This window comes from Glycine soja, chromosome 11, assembly GCF_004193775.1.
Source record: "Glycine soja cultivar W05 chromosome 11, ASM419377v2, whole genome shotgun sequence".
NCBI classification, from domain to species: Eukaryota; Viridiplantae; Streptophyta; class Magnoliopsida; order Fabales; family Fabaceae; genus Glycine; species Glycine soja.
In genome coordinates this window covers 47,008,142-47,027,603 of record NC_041012.1, presented here as the reverse complement: position 1 = coordinate 47,027,603, position 19,462 = coordinate 47,008,142, and the positions used below count along the sequence as shown (strand labels likewise).

At 32.3% G+C, this 19,462-nt stretch overlaps 4 protein-coding genes across 14 annotated transcripts; 2 read left to right on the top strand and 2 right to left on the bottom strand.

The window, feature by feature from the left end:
- The first annotated feature begins 2,300 nt into the window (after nucleotides 1-2,300).
- On the top strand, nucleotides 2,301-3,951 carry LOC114374774 (uncharacterized protein At4g28440-like). Its single transcript, XM_028332446.1, has 2 exons — nucleotides 2,301-2,653; nucleotides 3,584-3,951. Exons 1-2 carry the CDS (start codon nucleotides 2,419-2,421, stop codon nucleotides 3,772-3,774), a joined length of 426 nt encoding a protein of 141 aa, XP_028188247.1. The 5' UTR covers nucleotides 2,301-2,418; the 3' UTR covers nucleotides 3,775-3,951.
- A 713-nt stretch (nucleotides 3,952-4,664) lies between these two features.
- LOC114374775 (protein NUCLEAR FUSION DEFECTIVE 6, chloroplastic/mitochondrial-like) lies at nucleotides 4,665-7,826 on the bottom strand. 11 transcript variants are annotated; one of them, XM_028332456.1, is made up of 4 exons: nucleotides 7,197-7,824; nucleotides 6,746-6,867; nucleotides 6,261-6,313; nucleotides 4,665-4,849 (listed from the first exon to the last, which is right to left on the bottom strand). In XM_028332456.1, the coding sequence occupies exons 1-3, from the start codon at nucleotides 7,427-7,429 to the stop codon at nucleotides 6,306-6,308; spliced, it is 363 nt and encodes a 120-aa protein (XP_028188257.1). In that variant the 5' UTR covers nucleotides 7,430-7,824; the 3' UTR covers nucleotides 4,665-4,849; nucleotides 6,261-6,305. The 11 variants fall into 11 exon arrangements, with proteins under 11 accessions (XP_028188257.1, XP_028188248.1, XP_028188253.1 ...); XM_028332447.1 differs by lacking the exon at nucleotides 6,261-6,313 and adding an exon at nucleotides 5,957-5,991 and having other exon boundaries at nucleotides 7,197-7,823; XM_028332451.1 differs by lacking the exons at nucleotides 4,665-4,849; nucleotides 6,261-6,313 and adding exons at nucleotides 4,932-5,228; nucleotides 5,340-5,402 and having other exon boundaries at nucleotides 7,197-7,826.
- An 802-nt stretch (nucleotides 7,827-8,628) lies between these two features.
- LOC114374773 (nuclear cap-binding protein subunit 2-like) lies at nucleotides 8,629-12,432 on the top strand. Its single transcript, XM_028332445.1, has 8 exons — nucleotides 8,629-8,764; nucleotides 8,859-9,082; nucleotides 9,182-9,320; nucleotides 9,406-9,439; nucleotides 9,871-9,981; nucleotides 11,597-11,656; nucleotides 11,793-11,899; nucleotides 12,107-12,432. Exons 1-8 carry the CDS (start codon nucleotides 8,747-8,749, stop codon nucleotides 12,179-12,181), a joined length of 768 nt encoding a protein of 255 aa, XP_028188246.1. The 5' UTR covers nucleotides 8,629-8,746; the 3' UTR covers nucleotides 12,182-12,432.
- Nucleotides 12,433-14,697: 2,265 nt separating this feature from the next.
- Nucleotides 14,698-15,951, bottom strand: LOC114374472 (protein E6-like). The gene has a single exon (XM_028332113.1). It carries the CDS (start codon nucleotides 15,898-15,900, stop codon nucleotides 15,007-15,009), a length of 894 nt encoding a protein of 297 aa, XP_028187914.1. The 5' UTR covers nucleotides 15,901-15,951; the 3' UTR covers nucleotides 14,698-15,006.
- Nucleotides 15,952-19,462: the final 3,511 nt, after the last annotated feature.

The following is a 19,462-nucleotide window of genomic DNA, read 5'->3' as shown; positions in this document are numbered from 1 at the left end:
GACACACTGAGACTCAGAGCTCTCTATTGAATACACATAAGCTAGAGTATCTCTAATAAGGGAAACCCTCTTTCTAAAGCCATTTCCCCCCTCTCTTCTTCTTCCATCCCCATCAATCCCTAAAATGTAAAGTCTCCCATGACAATGAGAGACTAAACCTCCATTGTTAGGAGTCTAGCGTTCAAACTCTTGTAATGTAACTCTTTTTTATTATTTATTTAAAGCAATTCCAATTTTTATTGTTTTTTTATGTGCTTTATTGTTATTGATTGTAGTCTGATCATTCATACTCATGCATCGTTTAAAAAGAAATGCATTGGAAAATAATTATTTTCTAAATAAATGAGAAAGGTCTTCTAAATGAAATCATGTTTAGGAATATAGTGATGTTTATTTAGCTTATTTCATGTATCTTTATTCTTAATGCGATTTATTATTTTTTCTTTGCAAATGAATTTGAGAGAGAAAATAAATAAATTAGGCTCTTTCATGCGATGAGGAATAAAAGTTAAAGTATCAAAGTAGATGCGGGTAAAAATTGAGATAATATTATATAGAAAAAATTATTAATATTGCATCGCAAGTAGTTTTGGTATGTTAGGTCCCAACACATTTGCATTTTGAATTCATCTTTCGCATTTAATTTATTACTTAATTTTCTTGTCTTCTTATCCTTTACTTTTTTTCCTTTAATTTTTTACTTACAATTCTTTTTTTTTTTTACTTTATCAATGGCTTTAAAATTGAGTTTGCACCAATTTCAATACAAATAAAGTCAATGTGGACTCGACATTTAAACTTCCGTTTTACTTTACTACTTATGATAATTTGGTACACTTGCTAATGAATTAATAATTAACATGAGTTACATTACATATATTGTTTCCTCAAGAATTCAATAATATATATATATATATATATATATATATATATATATATATATATATATAAAATTCCCATCAATTAGGTTATGAATCAATAATGCATGAAAAAAAATGAAATTAAAAATGTCTTTCTCCCATTATTCTATAATAAATTTCTCAAAGAATAAAAACCTGTGAATTTAGATACTTACCTAAAACAAATAAAGTTTATAACATTTAACTTATTCATCATGCTTATAAATCAAACAAATAAAAAAATTATAATGTGTCAACAACAATCATAGTTGTAGGGTGTTGCATTGATGTATGTTGGTTTTGCGTGATCTAATGTTAACATTGTGATCTATGGTAATAATGGTGAAAAATTAATGTGATATAAGTAGGAGGGAAATAATAATTGTGGGTGTTATATATAAAAAAGATTTTATACAAAGGAAAGAGATAAGAGTTTATATGTGGTGTCTATGTTGTAACAATAATATGAAAATAAGTTAAACTAAACAATGTTTTGTTTTATAAGTTTGAGCTTAATCTTGATTAAAAACATAAAGAAAGTCTAGCTTGAGACTTTTACCTATTATAAGCCTTTTTTAAAGGGTTGGTCGAGCCTACAATATATTAGCTTAACAAACAAATTAAAAATTTAAGTATTAATGTCTCAAATAATGAATACTCTCATTTTCATTAATTAAGTAGTTAAACCACGCAAACTAGTGTAAGTAACACAAATTATAAGTATATATATATATTATTTGTGTCATAATATGATAATTAATCATAATGATATGACAATAAGTTGATCTATTAAATAATTTTTTAATCATGGATTCAATAATTCTTGGTTTTGTCCATTTCTTGCATTAAAAAAAAACTAATAAATACTGGTTTAATTGAATTAGATTGATTTCTTGATTTAATCATAGTATTGATTGAGTCTATTTTTAAAAGTACTTGTAATACACAAACCAACCTTTGTGTATATTAATTTCCAACAAAATAGTATAGCTAAAATAAAATTATGTTTATCCAAAAATTATTCAAGTAATATCTTAAAAACTTTAATTTAAATTGTAATTTGATCTCTTATTTATTAAAAAATAATGAATAAAAAAACAAATTACAACCTAAAACAAAGATATAAATAGGGTATGATAAGACTTCTGGATCAAAAATGGACAATGTTTATAATTTTTAATGAGTAAAATTAGGGGATCACGTGACTAATTTAGTCAATAAAATAAAATAAACTCAGAATATGTTTTTCTTTTGTTTTCTCACCATATCTTTTGATGAGCAATTTAGCATCATAAGAATATTGTGTCAAAAATCTTTTGGACCCTCACACGGGCTAACAAAGCCCATACTGAACGCTTCCCACAACTGGAATCAAGCCCATCTCTTATTAAATCCCCAAATCCGAAATCAAAAGCAGAAAGAAACTAGGGTTAGGGTTTAACTTATAATTGCGTGATCGATTCCGATTCGATTGATTCTCTTCTCTCTCACGCGAAGCAGAAACACGAACTAAGAATCCATGGCGACACCAACGACGACGAAGAGAAAACCGGTGTTCGTGAAGGTGGATCAGCTAAAACCTGGCACCAACGGCCACACGCTGACGGTGAAGGTGGTCAGCTCCAAGCCGGTGAAGACGGTGACCACTCGCGGCGGTCGATCGTCGGTGCTCGCGGCGCGCCCGTCGCGCATCGCCGAGTGCCTCGTCGGAGACGAAACCGGAACCATAATCTTCACAGCACGCAACGAACAGGGTAAGATGATGTTTCTTTTTGTGTCGCCTCTGTTAATCTTCACGTTTTGTTGTGATTTTTCCCCTTTTAATTTGCATATATTTGATGTGTTGAATTTAAACTGTTAAAAAGTCTATGTAAAGTCGTTGACTTTATGCTAGCTTTATTTTGAGTCCTTCAAATTGCAAACATTTGGCACGTGAAGATTTAGAGTTTTAATAACACTGAAAAAAAAATAGGTAAAGGGTCTTTATCATGTGTGGGAAAAAATGTTATTGCAGTGAGAGTGTAAAAGTTTTCCTGTTTAATAATTACGTTGATAATAGATTAATCTTAAACTCATTGGTTTTGTCTTGTTTGAGTGTAACTCAGATTGAAACTCGGAAAGGTTAGGTCAATGTTATTAATGTAGATTGTGCATTAAACGATATCAATGTTGTTAATTCAAATATAAGGTTAGGTCAAGGTTTGTTTTAAATTGCGGTCAGGTTGTGGTTTTGTCACATTATCGCGGGGAATTGCAGACTGTTGCACCTGATGTAGCCAACTAACAAGGTCGCACTCACCCCAAAGAACGTTGCAGACAGCATCCTGGTCGTGGATAGTTTTATAATAGCTTGGGTTAGGTTAATCTTGTTTATTGTTATTGCCCATGTTGGAACACAGTTTGTGCCTAACTAATGTTTCCCAAGTTTGAGGATCTATTGTGGAGTAAGTGATAGTTTGGTGTGGTAGTAGTCATTACATTTTCTCTCCCAAGTAAATGTTTTTCATGTGTATTTTGTTGCCACTTCTTTTGTCTTTGCTGCAAATTTAAATGTTGTCATTCTTGCTTGTTTTTGAAGAAGACATCTGTTTGGTGAATAATTTTGAAGTGTTTAATTTTGAATTAGATGTTTCATTGGTTCACATTTGTATTGTAATGGTGAATAATTCATTTACTTTGTGCAGTGGACCATATGAATGCTGGTGCAACTGTAATTCTGCGTAATGCAAAGATTGACATGTTCAAGGGATCTATGAGGCTTGCAGTTGATAAATGGGGGCGTATTGAGCCTACAGACCCTGCAAATTTTGAAGTTAAAGAGGATAACAATCTTTCGTTAGTTGAATATGAATTAGTGAATGTTGTTGAAGAGTGATTTTATCTTCTGAGAGTGAATCTTTGGGGTTTACCAGAGGTTTTAATTTTTATTTTGACCATTAAACAATAGACTGCGGTGCAGTTTTCTTATGGTACAGTCTTTGCTTATTTAGTCTTAAGATTGCTGTGGTTAATGCAAGGAATTATATTTCAGATCAGTTTTGAAATGTGGCAATGCTTGTGCTTAAGATGCAAAAGTAAATATTATGTGTTTCCTCAAATAATACTGTATCCAGTCCTTTTTGAACAAATCATTTGGGCTTTTGTCATTCAAATGCATTTCAAAACCATTATGTAGCATACATAACTGTTCCATTATGCCCTTTTTATGTGAAGCAGCAAACTTGGTGATTCAGTCTCCACTTTATTTCTGGATTATAAAATGGGATTCATGGTGGCCGCAGGCGTTGTTTTTTGAATTGTGTCAAATGCTCACTACCCATCCTACAAGATTAAACGGGGTTAAGCTACTCTCCACTTTAGGACCTAATTTCTTACCGGAAAATATTGTCAAATTGGATCTAAGTTGGTGGTCTGATTGATCTATAACCGTGAACTCGCCACTTTAATTATTGTTAACTTTCAAAACTGGGTTGATTATATAATTTAGTTTAAAAGCTGAATTTCAAGGTAAAATATTTGAAATTTACGAAAGAGGGCAAAATTCGGTAGAACACTATTCGTAAAGTTATTTTTGTGGCATCAATAGTTCGAAGACCCATTTCAAATGTTGGAATTGGTTGATCTAAAATTAGATGTTTCACTAGTTCATTTTCTGTCCACTTTTAACATTGGAACAAAATGTCCAAGCTCGTGACCTTTACCAACTTAGCGTTGGTCATTTTCTGTCCGAATGCCTTTATTAATATACGAGGTTAGCGACCAAGATAACCAAAACAAAATCAGTACTTGAAAAGAAAGGTAATGAGAGTCTACAGATAAGAGTTCAAATATCCACGGCACAAATTCTATGAAGTGGCTACAATAAAAGTCCAACTTCAATACCCACAAAGTAAATTTTGAGTATAATCGGTATTGCATTCGGTAGTTATCACATCATGACCCCTCTCCTTCTGAAAGTTAAAAAGGATAAAATTAAATGAGAAAACAGAAAATCACTGACTACCTTTATAACAATACAAAAAACAAACAAGCTATACCAAATATAACACCTTATATACCATAAGAAATTGGATAATTGATAGACAGAAATCATGGATTTAGACTAGTCAAAAGGGAAGGATGCATAACAAGCATCAATTGGTTGAAATAAAGAACTTTCGCTAGATGCTGCAATCCAGCATTCCTTAAAAATCCCTAGTTGATTCCATACGAAATTTAATAACAAGGATAGACATTACAATACTTTATCCAACGTCACAATACAATTTCAACTTATTTTGCCTTTAGACTCTAACATCCGGGTGAATAAAATGACAGCCTTTTATGCATCTGAAATAAGAAAGAACAGAAGTCAGGCGATCTAGGTTTTTAAAGTTCCTTTCAGCCTTTGGGACTCAATTTGTCCATCCAATGGCTCAGTCAAAACACTGTCTCACGAACCAGATTTGTACATAAAAGATTGCTTCAATCTTCAGAACACTTATCACACATCATCATTGCAATCTGATTAAACAAAAGAGAACAGTAAACACCTCAATTATCAATTGACCCTATTAAGTGTGATGTGTAACAAAATTCAATCAATTATGGGTTTTAATGACAGAATTTCAGAAGCAAAGTCACTGTGTCACACAAGAAAAAAGTATATTTCAAACAGTTTAGAAGAAACAGAAAATAAACTATATTCTAGAAAAACTTCTTACAAGAATGTTGAGGGGTATTTATCTTAATCTTTTTATATATAAAAAAAAGTCATTATATTTTTATATAAACACAGAAACCACCAAAAATTATGCCAACCGTTTCTTTTATTCCAGACCATTCTACTCAAGATGCATAAACTTTTAACAATATGATTCATAAATAAGAGACAAATATTATTTTCTAAAACACAAAGTAAACTAGGAAGAATCCAGCTTAATAACATTCACCATGCCAACTTAAAAGAATCCAAGAGCAACAAACTTTTTGGTGATAGATATCTAGCAAATCTTCCTAATAAGAATGGTTTTTTTTGTTTAAAGCCCAACATCAAAAGAGGTCCATGTCATCCCAACCTTGCTTCTTGATCTTCAAATAGTCTTCTCTTTGCCTACAAACAAAAGGAGTATGTATGGCTTCACTAAAAGATTTAGTTGCATGAGTGGGGAAAGTAGAAGATTCAGGGCATAACTTAAGCCATCAATCTTGGGTAAAAGATTAATGTTTATATAATGATATGAAGTATCATGTAGATGGACCACCTTTTTCCTATAAATATGAAGAACTATATTTCATATGTATTTTGACAGCATTCTATTATCAGATCTGACAAGACTCTATCAAGTTTAACCCAAGAACAGAAAAGAAACACTAACTTACCCGAAAATTAAATTGAAGAAAGAACACAAGGAATCCTACAGATGTTTAGCTACCTAATTCAAAAGTAAAAATCCATTTGTCAGGTAATTAAAATGATCACAGACTAGGTGATCCAAAGAGTGGGACCACATAATATAATACTCTTTGACTTTGTAATCCTAATTTTTTTCTCCACATAAACTATAAAATATCTTCCAAGTCCCCTTCTCATCTAACTACACTCAGTAAACTCCCAAGTCAAAACCAGCAAACAGGATAAAATGAAGAAAGTTTTGACCAATAAGACCAGTTTCAATTTATAACCAAAACCAAACTGAAGAAAAACAAAAGCTAAAATGCTAAACTAATCATACAGTGCTCCGACAGAAATCTTCAAAATCATTTCCACTTAACCGAAGCAAAAATATTCAGTAAACAAATGCAAATGAACTGAATCTTTCGTTATAAGACGATACATTACAATGCAGTAGGAGCACAGACAATACCTTCAGGAAGCCAACCGTAGCTGTGGCGAGAGACGGATAGCATCGAAGTCATCAAAGCAGAAGCAGTTGCAGTATGGTACGGTAACATGGATTCCACACAAAAGCTCAATTCAACGGGACACCTTCTCACACAAAATCCCATCAATTCATTATTTCATTTCCAGCATTAACACAAATCCAAGTAACAATAAATTCATAACTGATAAATAAATATTTCAATAGAGGTAACACCAGCTCCAGTTAGTTCTAACTTACATATAGCTTCTGATAATAACCTAAAATGCATTGTTTTCAAATTCCATTTCTTAAATAAACTTAATCTAACTTGTTAACAAACTTCAAAAGTGATTTGAAGCTAGGAAAAATCTTAAACACTCTACATTAATAGCTAATAAACATTTAATTCAATTGAAATAACACTTAATTTGGCGCTAATAAACAAATAAATTACCTGAGTGTAGATTGCGAGAGAGGTTGGTTGGAAGCGACGCGGAACGGAGACCGAGCCGCTTTGGCTTCGGAGCCGAGACGGAACGCGGCGCGGCGAGAGGAACACGAACGGAAAATCGATCTCGCGGCGGCGCCGGCGGTGGATGCCATTTCGTTATCGGAAAATTTTAGGGTTAGCGAAGGTTCCACACTCTCACTACTGGTGTAGGGTTCTACAACACTAAAACCCTGCATGCATCACTTTTCGGTAATGGGCAAAAAAAAAACACATGAGCTTCTTCTTCAAACTACACCTCCCTTTTCGCATCCTGCACCTCCCAATTTTAAAATAATCACAAACTACCCTTTTCAAATTATACCTTCTTCTTCCTCCTCATTGTTCAACTCCACCACCAATGAGCTTCTTCTTTGCAACCACGAGATTCCACCACCAACTCAGCTTTGAACTCCACGAGGTTCTTCTTCCTCCTCCTTTGCATTCAACTCCACAAGCTTCCTCTCTATCTCTCTATTGTATGTAGCGATTCTCTTTCACGAGGGGGACAACAGAAGTGTCATCCACGTGCAACTATACAACTCTAGTGAGATAGTCAATGTGAAGGTATGCCATCTTCTCCCCTTTTTTGTCAAGCTTTTTGATTTATGGATCACCTATTTTGGAAGAGAAATAAATGGGAATTGTAACCAGAATAGGTATTCTAGAAGCCCAAATTTATACTTACGAAATGATCATTCTAGAACCCAGATTGACTTTCCCGAATAAGTGTTTCAGAATACATAAAATATGCTTTTGAAATGTTTGTTTTAGAAACATGTTTATTGACTTTGTATTCCCTAATGCATGATGTTAAAAGCATTTAATGGAATCCCTAATCCAAAATTATAATTTATGGTTTCCAAAAAGCCTCTTCCCAAAATCAAATTTATTTTGCAATGGGAAGGAAGGTATATCTCATCAAGGGTATTTTTTTATTTTTCATAAAAGTAGGAGGTGCTAGATACACTTTAGGAAATGTAGGCTTCAAAACCCTTTTGAGCATCCTTTAAGTCCAAACAATAAAAAAAGATTTAATTCCAAAAATAATCTTTTTATTTATTTCAACCCATTAAATTAGTCTTCCTATATTTTAATTTACTATTGAAGTTTTTTTTCTTTTCAAATTCGCTATTTGAGTCTCCATGGCTAATGAATGTGAACAAAAAATATTGATTGTTACATGTCATTATCTTATTGGTTATTAATTTTTATTAATCATTTTACCAAACAATTAGATAATAATAGGTGATTGTCAACATTTTTCGACAACGTCCAACTTTAGTAATGACAACTCAAATAATAAATTAGATTATAGAAGAATCAATTTAGTGAGTTGAAATAAATAGGGGACTATTTTTTCAAGTAAAACATAAAAATTGTTATAATTAACCGGATCCAACATATCGGGTCGAACCGATTCGTTTAAACGTTGGTCTTTTTGGGTTTTCATTCTATGCCCTAACCCTGTCTATGAACTCCTTCGTCTTCTGAATTCTCTTGTTGCAGAGTAACACATGGCTCTGTTATTCAAGGTACGATTACACTACAGTGACGATTACGTAATTTGATTGAAGAACTTCGTGTTTTGTTTAACTGGCTAATTTTGTTGTTCGGTGAGTGTTGTAGGATCCGTCGAAGATTTCAGCGTATCGAGATAGAAGGTTCCCCGGAACGCAAGAGGAGTTTGAGCACGCGCTTGTGACCTCAACCACCGTTTACGTGGGGAACATGTCTTTTTACACGACGGAGGAGCAAGTTTACGAGCTCTTCTCGCGTACTGGGGAAATAAAAAAGATCATCATGGGCTTGGACAAGAACACCAAAACGCCCTGCGGCTTCTGTTTCGTTTTGTAAGTCTCAATTGCACTGAAAACACAGTGCGCACTGTTAATTGCAGTTATTCAGTATTAATTGATGATACTGAAAACATAAGCGTATTTTTTTGGTAGATATTATTCTCGTGAAGATACTGAGGATGCTTGCAAATACATAAGTGGGACGATACTTGATGATCGTCCCATTCGAGTTGATTTTGATTGGGGATTTCAGGAAGGAAGACAATGGGGTCGTGGGAGGAGCGGTGGCCAGGTGAAAATCTCTTGTGCCTGTGTTTCTGTGGCTATTTTTTTTTTGTTCTTGGCTAATTGTGAACTTCTTCTGTTGTTTTGTGCAGGTGCGGGACGAGTACCGCACTGATTATGATCCTGATATCCTTTTAGTCGTTTAATATAAATTTGTCTGTAGTTTGCTTTTTTGTATGGTTTGTTTGCTTGATTTTCCCCTTAAAGTTTAAAACGATGTAAAAATTGGTTTATTAATGATTAATCCAGTAAGAAATGTATATAATCTAAGTTTTGTGTTTTGCCTTAGCTAGCTATTATGATGTTTTCTAGATATGTGTGCTAACATAATAGAGAAAACATTAGTTCTGCTATGATTTTAGTGATTTGTACTTGATATGGAATTATGAATGCTCTCATACCTTTAGTTGTTCTTGAACTGGAAATTTTACTGCAAAATTATTCCTGAAGATTGTGAGATATTAGTTTTTATTTGCTTTCATTTATTGTTTTGATTGATTGGATCAGCTATAAGTTATTATACTGGTCTCCTTTTTAGTTTCCTTAATTCTGCATACGTAGAGGTGGCTACGGGAAGCTGGTTCAGAAAGAGTTAGAAGTACAAAGGCAGCTTGTAGATTATGGTGCTGGTTCTTTGGGTTCTTTTCCACCAGTTATTCCAACTTCCTGTAAGTGACTCCAAACTAAATTTTGCACAGATCCTCAGCTATTAGGAGTAGCTTTGCTTCATCATTTCACTTGTTTTGAGATCACTAAAAATTTAATTCAGATTTTTTTTTTTTCATTTAGTTTGGTTTCTGGAATGCCAAATTATGTGGTACTTAACAACCTGCTGGATTCTTAAGATATAACTAGAATGTTACTATGCAGTTTGCATGGAAAATCTATTCAAAATTGTCCCTCTTTTGCTTAGTGGTAACTAAAATACCATTAGGTAGGAGGGGAAAAACTTAATCAGAAGTTGACACATGGCAGAAGTTTTGGACAGATTTTATATGTACTCAGATATAGTTCTCAATAGCGCCAAATGGCTGCACTTTCGGAATTGCATTACAGAGTGGCTGGAGCATGCTACAAAGGTTGATTAGTATCACAGTTTCAAGTATAGCTGCTATTGCGGCTGCAATAACTGACAAATTAGTGGAAAATCATGGCTGGAGTGGGCGCCATTGGAGTGGCTCACAGAAAAACCCATTTTAACCATGAAACAACATTTCCAGCATCACCTAGCATTTTCTGGTCAGCTGTGACAGTTGGCCATTCCCAGTCTCTTATCTACATAGTTTCTGATCCTTTAGATCCTTGGCCATTTTCTGGCAAACCTGTTAATGTTTTAAGCCAACTTTGACTTTTGCTGCCCTTTGTTCTGTCCCTGTGTTCTGTTTCTTAATCCCTCTAAAAAAGTTCTTTCATCTCACTTTCTTGCGCTCTCTTCCAAGTTTTACCCTTTAATTTTTTTTATTATAATTGATCAGAATAGTGGTTATCCTGCTACCCTATCCCGGTGTAGCATTTTTAGGGTTGGCTGCTACATGCTTTTATTTGGGATTGACATCTATGAAATAGATAAGTAATAAGTAATACTAAATTTCTAACTGAAAAGTGTGTCCTATTGTGGTTTAATGTTTTGACGCATTGAGCCATGCCCATGTTTACATTGCTAGTTGGGCCTAACGTTGTTGTGATCTCCGTGAATATGCAACACATGAGGAAGCTCCAACTATATGCATTCTTTTGATTAGCCTGTTCAGTGTCCACTCCTGCAGCCTCTTTATTGTGCAGTAACCTGCAGTATGAAGAAATTGCTCAAATTGATACTTTCAATAGCCAATATCTTCTGCATTGTATTTCTTTTCTAATGATTAATGTTCACTTATCCAAATCAGAAATTCGAATTGTCATTGTGGATAAATAAGTTGGGTTGCAACTAACTGTCCCTCCAAAGGAAGCAACATAATGGCTTGCATGTTGAATCTATTATGCATTAAAAAGATCACAATGATTTTTGCCAAGTTTCAGTGCTTATTTATCAGAATATGCTAGTTTTTATCTTAATGGCCTTTGGCATTTTTTTGTACAATCTTGTCTTTAATTTATTAGATACCCATCAGGTAATAGTACAAGCGTGTGTTAAGTCTCATGGGGAACCAGCTTCCCCTTGTTTTGTTGATTAATTTTTCTGCTATCTAATTTCCTGGTACAGTTTATGATTTGTGGTAATTATCATTTGCTATGAGTTTGTACTCCTGTGAATTAAACCGATCAGCAATCTTACTATTGTAGATGGTAGACATGGTGGAGGAGGTGGTCATGGTCATGGTGGTTCCCATCGACATGGTAGAGGTAGTTTCATACTTTCATCTCAAAACAATGTCTTTTGTTCAGCTATTTTATACTTTTTAGAAGCACTTATAAGTGTTACTGTCACTGTTTTACATGCGAATTTACTATTATTTCATTTGTCTCTTTGACATGATAGATTACTATAGGAAGAGACACCGAGATGATGAGCGCCACACACACGAGTCCTCAAAAAGAACTTCAGATCATGAGTCTCGAAGGAACACTGACCATGAATCTAGACCGGTATTTTCTACAAACCTTAATGATACTTCAGGCTAATTTTGATCAATTGTTTTACAACAATTCCAATTGCGGTTCTTGTATTGTCACATTGGTTGCATTAGGCTGTAGAACATACTTCAATTGAAGACATGATGCTTTGTATTATCATATTTCCTCGTAGTTTGTCATTTAATTTGTCGCCATCAATTACTTGATTTGATGTGGCAGGAAAAAAATCCACGGTTTCGTGAGAGTGGTGATTCTGATGAGGACGAGGAAGATGATAGAAAAAGACGGGCTTAACCAGAATTTTATACTTGATCTAGTTGTTTTAAATTTAAACATTTCTACTGACATGATTGAAGGTGGATGATTGTTTGTATGATGTATATTATTGCAAATTGCAAAGATCTCACTGTTAGTTTAACCTTGCTTGAAATTCTAGGCTGGTCGGCTGCATATAAAAATGACAGTGCTATTTAGTGTTTTGTATCAATTTTTTTGTCTTGTGCTTTTTGTCTACCAACATATTAATAAGATTTTGTTAACTTTTATCTGATCGTATGCTCTATTGTTAGGATGTGACCTTGATCAGGTTTACTTGATTTTATCAATAGATGCTTGCATGAAAAATAACTAGTATTTTAGGATAAATATTTTTATAATTAAAATTCATAATAAATATTTTTTTAGATTTACAATGAATAGTATTTGCTTGAGAAATCAGCTGAGTAAGGTGGCAGATCCAGGGATTTTTTTTTACTAAAATGGGTGATTTAGAGAAACAATATAAGGATATAGTGTAGTTTTGAAACAAGTTAGATGGGATGTTTTTGTCACATAAAACATATGAGGCACTTTGAGTGGCGCTTGTATTTTATATTCAATGTAAATGTGACAATCCAGACAAGACACACACACACGTCACTCAGAGTGATGTCTCCCGTTACAAGATAAAATATAAGTTCGATGCGGTAAAAATAATTCCTGTAATGAAAAATTGTTAACAAAGAACACTCTAGGTGTAAATTGTTTTTGAGAACCATCCATTTTCGTGAAATTAGAGGAGATAAAATATAAAAATTTAAAATATTTACTTGTACTTTTCTCAAAATGAGGGAGTGTATTTGAATAAGGTCATTATAATTTAAGTCTGTCACTGGCAGAGTAGTACAAAGCCACATCTGAAGTAGAACGCTGCACGTATTATATATGCTACTTGTCCACTCATAAATATATGAAAAGGGTTACTAGCACATTTTTTCTAACATTTATTAATTAAATGTTTTTACAAATAATTAATTAAGTTTTCACTTCTTTAATTTTTTCATAGTCCCTTAAATTTTTTTTACAACTTTTATTAATTTTTGTCAGGATTTTTAGTCTTTTTAAAAAAATTTCTATTTTTAATTCCTCATTTATTTTTATTGTATAAAATTAGTCTCAAATATAAAATAAATAAGGGACTAAAAATTGGTAAAATAAATATTAATTTTAAGTAATAAAAATAAATAAGAGATTAAAAATAAATAAATTTTTTTAAAAGGACTAAAAATTTTGACAAAAAATTGATGACCGAAGGACTAAAAATTGTCAAAAAAAATTGAGGAACTAAAAATTAGAATGTAAAAAAGTTGAAGGAATAAAAACTTAATTAACTATTTTAAAAGTCACAAAATTACGATGAAATTCATCTAATAAGTTAGAAGGGAGACTTACACAATGTTGAGTGTTGATAAACTTTAACTAATAATAAATTAAGAGATATGCTAGCGATACTTTTTGACATTTTCTTTTTAATACTCATTTTGAAATTTGTAATAATGATTATCTCTCTATCAAAATTAATGATTTTTAATAAATTTTAATAAATATACAAAAAAATGTTAGAAAGAGAATATTAAAGAAAATGTCATTAAAATTCTTCAACACTAAAAGAAAAAAAAATCATGCAGTATAATTTTTTTTTACACCATCGTTCAATCATAATTTATATGTATGATAAACTTATTAATTTTAAAAATAATTATCTCAAATTAACTTTTTTACATCTTGACATTAAACTCATAATAAAATATATTCAAAAGACAACCGGATCAAGTAACTAATTTTAATTCGTACTCATTATTATTTCAATATTATAAATATTAAAATCATATAGTATATATCATTATTAATATATTTAACAAAAAAAATTATATTTTTTGAGAATTTATTTAAATTAATCATAAAATATTTGTGTGATATATTTACTAGATAACATAACTATAAATTTTAATATTGGAATAGTCTCCTATCATGATATAGTACCATAAAAGTCACTGAACCATACATTTCCCTTTCCCTGTGGAGTTTTCTTTGGATACCCACATAAACAGCAGTTACAAAAGAAAAAGAACACAAGAAAAGAAAAAGGAGAGGTAAAATAAAAGGAAGATCTTAGAAAAAAAGTGAATAATGAGCGCGGCAGTTCTATGCTTTTAGCACAAATATGTAACTTGCAAGCATTAATGATTATCACTATAATAATTTCAGAAAGCATGCACAAATCATGTTTTTCCATGACCCTTTTCAGGGTATTTAAATTCTTGGTTTCATCTTTAGCAATACTTTCCGTTCTCCCAAATTAATTTAAATTACGTAACAATAACACCAGCAAAAGACGTGATATAACTGGGTTAGAGTCCCCTTATATATTCTACCATGCTGATGTTAATTTTTGTCTTTGATATCTCATTTGATATAAATTCCAACGAATTTTAGTTATTGAATTTTAATAATTGATTACAAGGATAAAGAAGAAATCAAACGCAAAAATATAGTCATATAATATAATAAGTCATGAAATTTTGTGCCTTCTAATTGTTACATGAACACAGAACGGTACATAGTTTCCAATTGGAAAAAATACAGAAAAAGATCCACACTGCACAAATGATAACACTGCATACTCTCTCCATCACTTTGATCAACAACATAAGAAACAGCAAGATCAAGGATGAAACTAGAAAGTAAAGCATCACAATTATCTAATAACTTAATATTTTCTTTCAATGGGTAACCCTTGTGTGTGTCTCTCACTCTGGCTCTTTTTTACCACACAAAAATGCAAAAAAAAAAAAAAACACTCAAGGAGTGTAGCCTTGTTCTTCCTGCTGCTTCTCGTACTCTTCCATGGTGTCAAACTCATTTGGATACTGACTTTTCTCATAGTAATTACCTTCGTTTTCAGTAGCGCTCCCTCTCCCTGATTCGTACCCATTAAGGTTATAATTCTCTTTAACACTATTCACATGATAGTAGTACTTGCCATTCTCCAAGAACCTCGTGTCACTCATTCCTTCTCTCTTCTCTTCATAGCCATTGCTGATATAGTTGTTGTTGTTGTTGTAGTAATTTTCCTTGCCATTGTAGTTGTTATTGTAATTTTCCTTGCCGTTGTTGTTGTTGTTGTTGTTGGAGTACCTATTGAAGTCGTCGGAGTAGCCACCAATGTAACTGTTCCTGTACTCTTCCTTAGTGTTGTCATTGTTTTTGTACTCCTCATTGTTGTTGTTGTAGAGATTGGTTTTGGGGTAGCCAGTTTTGTAGCTCTCATGATTGAAGTCTTCATTGAGAAGCTCATTTTGAAAGGTCGTGGTGGTGGTAGGAGTCTCCTTGGTGGGAGGGTATTGTCTATAAGAGCCTCTACCATAGAGGCCATAACCCTCTCCACTGTCAAAAAATTCAGGCTCAGGTGCTGGCCCAGATGGTATTGTTGACCCAATTTCTTGTTCAGCTGAAGGTGCTGGTGTTGGTGCTGATTCTGGTTCTAGTTCTGGTGCTGAGGCTGGTTCTGGTGTTGGTCCTGGTGGTAGTGCTGGAGATTCAGCATTTGTTTTGTCAAGAGGGTCTTTGACATTATAGATGGTTCTGAAATGGGAGAACAAGCTGAAGAGCTTGCCTTCTCTGGCTTGAATTTGGGGGGAGATAACAAGCACCAAGAGCAAAAAGAATGAGAGTTGGTTCCAAAAAGAGGCCATAGTGTGGAATGAATAATGATAGTGAGAGGGGAGTGTTAAGAGAGTGACTTTGTTGGGGTCATTTATATAGAGAGGTCAAGATGCTAATAAAGCAAAGGGCGGCTAATTATGCGGGGATTGTGGAGGGAAGAAGAATGGGTGTGGGGTATGATAATGACTTCTATTCCATGCTTCATGAGCAAGGTTTCAGAAATTAGATAGCCAGCATGGGGAAACACAAAGATATGTACATTGTGTAGTGCTGAGACAGCACTATGGTCTAAGTCAGAAAGTGGCATTTTATTTTTGTTCTGTTATCATTGCTGAGCCTCAGATGACTTCTCTTTTGCTATGTGAATTCCAAAATTAATTGGCGGCCGATTCTGTCAGGCAACTATGCTAGTTGAACAAAAAGAAGACAATTGTAAGTGGGAGTGTGAGACTTGGAAACGGGAAAGCCATATCACTTATTTTCCTGAAACATTGAAATTGAACATGAATTAGTCCTAAAGAAATACTTATATACTGTGTTTTTTTTTATTTAACATTTTTTTTACTAGAATTTCTGATTCATGAATTAGTCCTGAAACATTGAAATAGGTTAAACTGATTCAACATTTTTTTTTATTTAATAGAATTTCTGTTTTTTATCCTTATCTTTAACCAACTTTTCTAAATGTCAGGTTAATAATTTTTTAATACTATTTGATTATTACATATTTAACCCCAATTCAACGACAATTAACTCATTAAACGTTAAACTAATGTCTTCAATTATTCAATGACGGGTGTAATTTAAAAAACTAAATTACTTGTGGTTGTGTAGCACCTTTGTTTAGATTTGATGATGCTCTACGTTCATGCAAAACACTACTACGCTAGAGAAATTACAGAAACCAAAAGAAAAGTTGCGAGCAATTCGGGTGGTGTTATTTATTTGTTTGTTTATTTAAATGAGAAATATAAGTGCAGTGCAGGTTCTAATTAATCAAGCAGATTTAGTTACACCCACCCGGTGGACTTTGTAATTAACCACTGATTCTGAAAGGCATTGAAAAAAGATGCAAGACAGGCTACGACATTTTGCTTAAAGAATAATCAATTTCATTGGCCACGATGATTCTAGGCCTCTGCCTCATCAATTAAAGTAATGGGTATACTATACAGCAAGCGTTGTCTATGGAGTTTGGAAGCAAAATTGCTAAAGTTAGCTCAATGACTGGCTTGATTAGTTGAAAGAAGGTTTCCACTTTTGATATTCGGTTTGCTTTGGAGTAATGTTGAAGGGACGTTTTTTTTAACTATGGCGTGATTAGGGGAAGAACCATTGAAAAACAAAGGTAAAATGTGCACACATCTAGAACCGGAAGTACGCAACATGAACAAGCCTTTTGGGATATGTAGGTTATAACACTTTGACTTTATATTTGATGTTTGACCCGATGACTCAGGAGAATTTATGGAAACATGACATATTTTGTGACTTTCCCATTGACCAATTATATTATAAAATAATTAATATTATTATATATAATATTAAATTTTTTAATATATATTTAATTTACATATAAATTTACATAATAAATTTTGTGACAATTAATTTTAATATAATAATTAATTTGTTTACATATATAATTTATAAATAAAAATCACAAGTTTAATAAAAATTTATATATGTGAAAAAGACATTATTAACATAAATTTATTAATGTGTTTTTTGACCTTACTATAATTCATTTTGATCTAATAATGTATTTTTTTACATATATAAATTTTAAATAAAAATCATAGGTTTCATAAAAATTTATATATGTAAACAAATTAATTATTAGATCAAAATTAATTATCACAAAATTTATTATGTAAATTTACATATGCATTAAATATACATTAGAAATTTTAGTATTATATATAGCAACATTAATTATTTTAAAACATAATTGACCTATTAGCTTAATTGGTTAAAGCGTTATCCTAATAACCCAAAAGTTATAGGTTCGATTTCTATTTGGTCCATTAATTTTTAATTAATTTGTAAAATATAATTTTGAAAAAAAAAATAAAAAATTGTATGGGCCACTTACGGATTATCAATTTTACAAAAGGATAAAATTAAAATTACGCGTGTTGTGCTGGGTGTACCAGCAATTTGTTGGGTGTGCAAAGAAAAACCCCACACACAATATTGGCTCTATATCATTTAGGCATTGAAAGCCCAGGTTTTTATTGGGCCAAAAAAGGCTTTTATCTGTCCGTCAAATTTATGAAAGTGGAGACAGCAAAATTGGTCTATTGCTATTTCTACTCTCCTTAATTGCTAATACACTCCCATTTTGATTTTTTTTCCAAGACTGCCCCAAAAAATACACTCCCCTTCATCTCTCCATAAGTCTCTATTTGATGAAAGAAGCCTTCTCCACCACAGACACAAAACATGGTGACGAAGGGGATGGTGACGATTGAGTCGACAATGCAAAGGCTTGGGTCTTGGAAGATTGATCGTTGGTGACAATTTTTCAAAGAATATTTTTTTCCTAAAACTTTATGTGATGAGATTCATACTCTCTCCCTGAGTCTTTGCTGGTTTGATACAAAATTAATAGAACCTTCTTCTTCTCCACTTTATTCCTTGACTAAAGAGTGTAAAGGAGGTACAAGATGTGGCATCATGACCCCGACAAGCGAAATTGGTGGAATTTTTTAAATTTAGCTCAAGAAACAGGATCAGTTTTTGCACTGTTGTTGTTGGGGTTTTTCCGGAAGCAAATTCACGTGGGGGTGTGGATTGATGGTTTTTCTTGATTTGGAGCAAGCTGGATTAGTTAATTGATTTAATGAAGAAAGGTTTTATTACAATCACTGGACCAATTTCTGGAATGCAGTGGACGATAATTTTGAAACGCAATTTGGGAGCGATTTCTGGAGTGCAATATGGTCTCACGATTTCTTCTTCTTAGATGATTAAAATTTATGAAAAATTACAAAATTAAAAGAGAAAATCATTAAATATGATGTAAGGTTCATAAATTTTTGTATTTTTAATCAATTTTAACCTATACGAGAGATTGTTTAAAAGATTATAGAAAGTGTATTTTTAACATTTATCATTAAATCAGTGAAAAGAAAGAGAAAAGTATTAAAATAAAATTATTAAAAAAATTATATTTGGTCATTTAACAAATGAGAAGTATTTGCAACACATTGGTATCGAAACACTTTTTTTATTGATTAAAATTTATTAAAAATTAAAAATTTAAAAAATCATTAAATATAATGTAAAACCTAAAAAGTGTTATACTTTTCAATAGATTTCAATTAATAAAAGAAAGTACATTAATAAGAATGTATTAAAAAAATGTTTTTAACATTTCTCTAAATAAAAATAAGAAACAATTTAATGATTTTGTTTTATTATTGGTTGAACTCCAAGATTAGGTGCATGTTTATTTTAACGTTTTGAGGAACATTAAACAATCGTTCAATTAAAAGTAACAAATTGTTACTTACTTCTCACAAGATGACACTTTAAAATTGGTACAAACTTACCGTAATGAAAATACAAACATGCCCTAAATGAGTGGGC